This window comes from Pezoporus wallicus, unplaced genomic scaffold (genome assembly GCF_028554395.1).
Source record: "Pezoporus wallicus isolate ANWC-B61680 ecotype Strahan unplaced genomic scaffold, APGP_CSIRO_Pwel_v1 contig_3952, whole genome shotgun sequence".
NCBI lineage: Eukaryota > Metazoa > Chordata > Aves > Psittaciformes > Psittacidae > Pezoporus > Pezoporus wallicus.
Genome location: NW_026635034.1, coordinates 12,337,869 through 12,346,050, shown reverse-complemented (window position 1 = coordinate 12,346,050; position 8,182 = coordinate 12,337,869). Strand labels below are relative to the sequence as shown.

The window sequence follows — 8,182 nt, the reverse complement described above, 5'->3', positions numbered from 1 at the left end:
AAAAAAAGATAAGGAATGCAGGATTTTTTGAGGTACCAAACGCAACGCAGATGAACGCTGAAGAACCCAAGCCCTGGAGGCGGACACGTCCAGCGACCCTAAACTGCTGCAGTGCAACCGCCCCTTCCCCCCCAGCACCACACAAGCAAGAGCACCACGGCTGCCCTACGAGCACCGCTGGCCTCAGGCCTGAAAGATGGCAGCGCCCCGTGCACTCGCGCCATCCAAGCACCGCGTTCACATACTGATGCACAGGGAAGGCGGAGATGGAGTTCAACCCAAGAACGCCCAGCCCCTATAAACGCTGCCGTGCTGCTCGCTTACCGGCACACCGCTTCCCGGCGCCATCCGCCCGCTCTCACAACCGCGTTCCCGCGCGGAGTGACGCGGCCCGCGCGCGGTCTCGGGACTCCGGGCGCAGCTACCGCTGCCTCCGGGCCGCCCGCCCCTCCTTCCGCGCCGGGACACGTGCGGCCGGCCCCAGCACCGCCCTCCCGCACCGCACTGCGTCCCTGGGCCGCGAAAGGCCTCAACGCCTCGCCCCGCCGCCAGGCCAGCCAATCCATCGCCGATGGCGGCCCGGAGGCCTGGGCAGCAGAGCGCGGATGCCGGGTAGCGCCCGTCGGGAAAGCCCCATCAACCGACATCTTATCCTCTCTAAATCCAACGTTTCCTTCGAACAGCGAAGGGTGAACACCTTCCTTTAGAAAGGGGAAGTAGGGGCACGAGCTGGAAGCGCAAATACTGACATATATCCACCCTGAGAAACATCTTGTGACACCGTTTGCTTACTCGAGTTACTGCAGAGGTAAGAAGCTTCCATGTCCTCCCTCCCGGTAATCACAATTTCAAAATATCATTTCCAATTTATAGCACCTGGATACATCTTAAGTTCTTCAATAAATGTAGTTATTCCTGCAATAGATACAGAGCTATTACAACAGCAGACAGAAAAGCTATGGCCCAAACCGAACTCTACAACCAAGTGTTCCACATGTGTTTGGCCGTGGCAAGAAGCTTTGTTTTTGGAATAAAAAGACATAATCAGACCTCTCTATTAGAAAATAAAAGTAAAACCTAAAGAAAAGTCTCTACCACGCTGCAGAAGTTCACAGAACATTAGAGGACTGACAGAACAAAACCTACTCAAAAATGAGAATTTATGTAGAAACCTTTTAATATATACAAAATGCAACATATCTAAAAAGGTAAATTACAATTTCAGTTTATGAACAGAGGTTGCTGTCTGCTTCTTCTGTTTCTTCTTTAACTTGCTTGCATCTTTGATTTGCATTTTTACTTGATCTTGCAGTTGAGAGAAGAAGGCCTGGGATGATTTCAACACCTTGTCTTTACCTTCATCCTATCAACAAACAATACATTCATTATAACACCACATTTACAAACAGTATCATTATACTACTTACTCACATATAATGGTATTCAACTTAAAAAAAATAATCTGATAATTGTTTTTCAAAGGATGTTTTTCACTGCTTTCTTATACCACTCCTGCCATGTAAAATAAAGAGCTCCCTTTCTAATGAGCAGTTAGCATGGTAGGTTAAGAACAGGCAGCAGGAATGAATCCTTGCACAACATGAGCTACAACATATCTGCATTTCATGTTACACTCTCCTTTGAAAAGTAAGCACTTTCTAGAAGTATTCAAGAATATTCTAGCAGTAATCAAGTTATTCTTCCTATTAGTTTCTAATACCTTAAAATTTCAGAATTAAAAAAATAATTTATAAAGGCATCATAGGTGGTACACAATTTTAATGTTTTATAGTATAGTTTGCATATACACTATGGATACTGTATATGCAAACCAAGATCTGGTGAGATTACCACCAAGGTTTGAGTAGTAAGCAAATACCACCTGTCTACAAGAATTTTTGAGGCAATGGAGAGAGATTAGGAGATGTAGTGCCACAAGGGATGGGAAGGAAAGAAACCCTGACCTTCGTAATTCTTTATCACAAAGTTCCCTTTTCCCTTTCTCTAACTAAATATTACCGATCCTTGGGATTTTAATATTGTTTAGCTGGGAAAGCCCCAAGTTATACAGGACTGCTTAAGAGAGCCCTACCTTGAGCAGAGAGACTTTGCCTTCTTTTGTCAGCCTTTTTAATGTTGCTGCAGCAGCTTTTTTGCTAAGTTTTGTGCCTTGTTCTGGTTTCATCTTTTCAAGAAGCTTTTGACGTTTCTCCTTTTCTCTTTGCTTCATGCGTTTACGAAGCTTCTTCTTTCTTCGTTCTCGTTTTTTGTCCGTGGGAGTCTTTTCTGCATCTGTTTTTACATCACCAGCTTTGTTCTTTTCCTAAAGAGAGGAAGATCTCCAGATCCATAAGTGTGCAAAAGAAAAGGCTCACTTCGCAATACTCAAATCTTAGTTTTCCGTTATTTCAAGCATTCAGCCAGCTCAGGGCAATGCTGCATTGAGGTAAAGGCCAAAAACCAGCAAAAGTTGGGAAGTGAGTTATACAATTGATCAAAGACACGCCAGTTGCTCCTCCCTATTGTTATTTAGCTTTCCCTTTCAAATACCTATATACATGTGAGAAAATAGTTATCATCATGTAATAGTCAAGAACAAAAACACAATGATCTTAAAGGTCTTTTCCAACCTAGCTGATGTCTAGGGTAGACCTCCTTCCAGTTATCAAAAACCAAATCAAACCAAAAAACCCTGCAACAAAATACATCCCCCCAAAGAAAACCACAACCACTACTAAAATGCAAAGCTGGAAGTTCCACAGGCTGAAAGGGGGCAGATTCCTCCCACTGATCTGACAGCCAGTACACCTTTCTACCAACAACAGATCCCCTCCCAATTCTTAAGTGATTTTTATTGATATTTACCTTGATCTCCTCTGGTGCTAAGAGAGCAGCATCACTAACAGCAACAGGTGCTACTTCTTCCATACTTACAGCTGGAAGGTTTGAAACTATTTTAACTTCTGGCACAGGCTAGAAATAAGGAAACATATTCAGAACTCAGAACATCATCTCACAGCAGCTTACAGCTAACTGAAGATACTATATATCTGCATTTATTTAGAGGCAATTACACCACATTTAATATGAAATAAAAACAACCACAGTAACACTCAGTGCTTATTTTACTTTCCATTTCCCTTTATTTATTTAAAGTATCCCATCTCGAAGTGGGGGAACCCAACTTTATGAAACTTATGTACTCACAGGTTTGGGTGTGAAGTGGAAGTTACAAAGTGCATCCAGCTTCTGAAAGAGTGAATCCATCATTTCCTGAATTTCTTTGTGTTCAGGATTTTCCTCCTCTTCAGTCTTTTGCTGCATTAATAACGCAACATTACTGCGATGTCATTCATAAAGCTATTTTACTTAAGTAAGACTGCTAACAACACAATATACAATGCAGAACAATTTTACTGGTGAACACTCAGAGAAAGATTGAAGTGCTTCCACAAACCTGAACTTCAAATCAAAAGGAAAGACACTGCTTATGTTACCTGGTGAAGTTTCATGTATTCTTGCTCATAGATCTCAGCGAGACTCAGTTTACTCTTTTCAGCATCCAAAGTGATTCGTTTCTTGTATTCAAAAGCATCCTCTTTTGGTTTTTCTTTTGGTACTACATCATCCCATGCCTGAGAAAGTTATGCAACTACAGTCAAATAACAGGTGCTACAGCTTATTTAGAACATTTTTCATATTACTTATGTGACATATCAACTAGTTTATGCATGTAGCTTCCCAGGAACACATTGTATCACACTTTCATTTGAAGGGAAAAAAAAAACCAAACAGACAGCTCAGACAGCTCTAGCTTGTGTACTTTTCTTTAGTGCACTGGGGTAAAAATTGTGTAAGAAATAATGAATGCGTCATGTTCTTAAATACTCTCACCCATATGTACCTTCTTTTTTTTTTCCTGTTTAACTAACAAGCCTCAACAAGCTGTGGGATACAAATCTTCTATCAGTAGCTTTTAAGAAAAATTAAGTAAACAATGGAGTTTGGGTTAGTGTTCAGAATGCTCGGAGCATGACAGTTAAGGTAAAAGACAAAATTTACAGACTGACTTTATATTCCAAATAAACTCCTCACAGTTTTATCTGCAAACACTCATTTTTAATGAAGCACGTAAAATCCAAGCATGTAACAGACAAGTAAAAACAGAGCTCCTTAGAAATACGGAAAAAAAAATATAACAACTAGTTGCAGAAATTAAGATAACACCTAACAGTTTAAGAGCTTCAAACTCATGCTTCAGATGTGCCCTGTGAATCAATCTGTGAACAAAATAGGGAGAAACCAAGTAGGAAAATACTAACCTCATCCAATATTCTCTGTTTAATGATATCTTCAAGCTGAAAAGTAGTTTCTTCCGTTATCACAGGTGCTGAGAGGAGAAAGAGAAGTATTTGAAGATTAATGTTTCTCCAGCAAGAAATACTTTTTGTTCCACAAAGCATAAGCAACAGAAAGTAAAGCCTTCACAAAAATGTGGCAACTGAAGGCAAAGTAAGTAATGTTTTCCTCTATCCTGAAGAGACTATTATGCAAGGCTTCTAAATTACTAAATCTGCTACCGAATTAACAAATGTTCTGTTCAGTTAAAAACGAATAAAAAATATTACAGTTTCACCACAAAAATGCACAACCTCAAAAACACACCAAGAGGTTTAATTTAGTGTTTTGTTATCCTGCGCTTGAGTCCCTGAGTCACAAATGTTTTCAGCAAAGTCAGAGGGTTTCAAGAAAACCCAACACAGCATGCAACACGATTTCAGGAAAGCCCTTACTCAGTACTTACCCATTCGGACTGCATGGTCAAAAAGTACCGTTTCCTCCAAAAGACTGTTTTCAGGTCGTTTTTGTCCAGTCACTTCTCCTTTAAGCTGCCAAGGTTTCTCCTCTAACAACTCGTCTTCTAAACTTTTTATTTTTTTGCTCATCTGAAAAACATAATTTCCTAAGAAGTTTAAAACACAAAGCTCTCAACTAAACTTAAGGCAGGAACTTAATAGTTATTTCAGGTACTTTAACTCCTCCTCACATCAGGATAGGGAACACATGGTTGCATCTATATCTGGTATAGAGAAGCCACTTTTCTTTTTCCCTTAATTTGTGAATAGCCTCTTCATATTTGCCAGAGACTGAACACACTATATGATAAATAAGAAAAAAAAAAAAAATTGGCCAGTTTTGAAGTATTAGCAAAATAAAGGAAATGATTACCTTTTCCTGTCTCTTCTCAAAAGATGACTTTATTTCACTGGGATTGCTGCCCTTCTCTGACTGCATATAAGTAATATCTTCTGTTTCACTGTCATCTGGCAAACTAAAAGTAACTTTTTTGGAAGCTTCTTTACTTCTCATATTCTCCACCATCATTTCATTCATATCCTCAACCCTGTAATATCAGAATTTAATATAAAATAAAGGTTGAAAAGCCTCTATAATTTTTTACATGAAGTTATTTCAGCCATTAGAAGTTTACCTGTTAAACTGATGCACACATAAGAAATACGAAGGCAGGAGACATTGGGAAAATTTGTATATATTAAAAACAACTTTCAAGAACTGAAGTTACAGCTATTAAATGACCTATTCAAATAAATGTCAAGAAACAATGCTCAAAAGATAAGCAAATGAACTACTTTTTAAATCATATGACAATGCAAATCATGACCATGCAACAAGTAACAGAGAATGGCAAACCATGACCAAAGTAAGCCTGTGATCACACTTCATTTTCTGCTTTATTTCAGTGTACAATTACAAGGATGTTCTTAACTGCAAATAATGCATATACTTACTCAGACATGTTTTCTTCATTCTGCTCTTCAATAGCACTGTCCCCTTCCTCTTCCTGATCATCTTCAACATCATTAGCTACTAAATCGTCATTGACCGGATCAAAGAAATCTTCATATGTCAAGTCTCTAGAACATTTAACTGGCTAAGAAGGGAAAAGAGAAAACAATTCAAACCAAACAAGAACTGTTAAGACTGACAGAAGTCTAACGGTATCCCTGTCTTAAAGGATTAAAGTCTTTAGCAAGTGGGGAATAGCACTACCTGTGTAAGAGTAATACATTTTAGTGAAATATTAACCTGTGTTAGGGCATCTAAGTAAAGCTAATCTCTTGTATAAGTATTTAAAATATTCTACCACTGAAATTCATTTCTAATTTCAACATATACAGAAGTCAAAGAGCAGTAGATTTGCCAACTACTTGTCAGAATGCGTACATGTTCCATTGTACCTTGGGCATAGCTCTTACTTGCTAGTGGAAGTGTCTGGTAACATTAAATAATAAAAGATTTATTTTCAAAACAAGTGCTAGGAAACTTAAATCAGTTACAAAACCAGTCACCTTAGAGATCTCCAGATACCAGATGTCAATGCTGAGTGACACATCTTTTTAATTTGCTGGGTTACCTATTCTGCAATTCTGCAAGGTCATTTACTTCTTGTGACATACTATACTATCTCTTCCTTTATTCATCTAAAAAACATGAGACTGATCTAAAGAGTATCTTCTTCTATACTAGGACATTTTGTCACCAGATATTCATGTTAAATAAAATGAAGCTTCTGAAGCTTCCATTAGTCATCTAATCAATGTTAACTTGGAATTTCCTACTCAAAGTCCAACAATTTATAGTCATCCTAACAAATACCAAGTTTTGAGTTAAAGGAAAATAGGTATCAGAAAGTTAATCTGCTGATATTCTTACTTTGACTGTAGCTTCTTCAGATTCTTCTTCCTCATCATCTGAGATGATGTCTTCGAAATAATTAATATCATCTTCTTCCTCCCTGTTTTCCTTCTCTGCGTGTTCTAAAAAAGCTTCCATCTCAGCCAGCTTGAAAAACTTGTCATCCACTATAGATTTTCTTCCCGTTTTTTTTAATGTGGTCTCCTTGGCTGTTTTAGTTTCTTGCTCCAATGCCTCAATATCAAAGTCAAGATCAGAATCCTCATCACTGCATTTCTGCATTTTGCTTTTTTTGAGTTTACTCTGCTTTTCTTTAGCTTTAGTTTTATCTTTTGTATTCTTCTGTTCAGTTTCTGCATCCATTATGGTGTCTTCGAACTCCCTGTCGCTGCTGGTCTCTGCATCGGAGTCAGTCTCTTCCTGATCTGAGAGAAGGCAAAGACCTTCATCCTTGGCATCCCTTGCAATGGACTTCTTGAAGAAATCGAGAACTCCATTGTTCTGGAGCTCTAGCTGCTGCCAAATCTGTTCTTCATCAAAGTTTTCTATCACCAGCTCTTTTAGAGGACCCCCACGAACTATATTACTTCCCAGAGCTTTATTCAAGTCATAGAGAATCTTTGTTAATGCTCTGAAGTCAGAGGACAATCCATCTTGCACACTGAAGTAGAAAAAAAATTAACAGAGCTTTTAAAAGGGCAAGTTAGCATTAATTTTTTATTTTCTATTTTGCAGAATTTACTAGCTTTCATTCATTTTGCATCTCCTATTAAGTTAATCACATAGTCATGCTGCAGCTCTTATATGCTTACGTATTTTGGCGCTACACAATAATACCTTTCAACAATTACTGCTGATGCTTACCTTCTACACATTTCTTCGGAGTACTACTAGTAAACATTCCTTGAAATAAAACAATTATAATTTCATTACAGCTTCATTACGATTAGTGTATAAAGTACCAACTGAAAAGAATATTCCACCCTTCTACGCAGTCGTATCTTACTGTATCTTGAATTTGGGGAAGTAAATCGTATAGCGTTAGACACCTCAGACAGCCACGATACGGTCCCTTGACTTTAAAAAGTCCCTATCCAAGACGCCGGGAAGTAATTTTCTTCTCTAAAACCACCCATGCTTCAGCATAGCCCGTAAAACCCACACCTCCGTCTCCCAGCTCCCGAACGCTGAAGGACGGACCCCGCAGGCCTCGCCGCTGTTAACACCCCCGCGGCCTCCCGCAGACCGCCGAGTCCCGCACACATGGCGGAGCAGCCCCCGCGCACGCACGGTTTGGCTCTCGGCCGCTGCAAGGCTGCATCCCGCAGTACCTGAGGAAGCGCTCGGGGCGCGCCGCGGCGGCGCCCGCCACCCTGAGGCACGTCTCCAGCCCCTTCACTGCCGCCATCTTCCCCCCCGCCGAGGCGCATGGAACAACCTGGCGGCACCGCCCCCTGGGGCGCGG

At 40.0% G+C, this 8,182-nt stretch overlaps 1 protein-coding gene across 2 annotated transcripts; it reads right to left on the bottom strand.

Annotated features, from left to right (window-relative positions):
- Positions 1-781: 781 nt before the first annotated feature.
- On the bottom strand, positions 782-8,182 carry MPHOSPH10 (M-phase phosphoprotein 10). Of its 2 annotated transcripts, XM_057399018.1 has the most exons (12): positions 8,049-8,182; positions 6,736-7,378; positions 5,811-5,953; positions 5,230-5,404; positions 4,805-4,946; positions 4,323-4,390; positions 3,498-3,635; positions 3,208-3,318; positions 2,866-2,973; positions 2,093-2,323; positions 1,218-1,363; positions 782-915 (listed from the first exon to the last, which is right to left on the bottom strand). In XM_057399018.1, exons 1-12 carry the CDS (start codon positions 8,123-8,125, stop codon positions 897-899), a joined length of 2,001 nt encoding a protein of 666 aa, XP_057255001.1. In that variant the 5' UTR covers positions 8,126-8,182; the 3' UTR covers positions 782-896. The 2 variants fall into 2 exon arrangements, with proteins under 2 accessions (XP_057255001.1, XP_057255010.1); XM_057399027.1 differs by lacking the exon at positions 782-915 and having other exon boundaries at positions 1,160-1,363.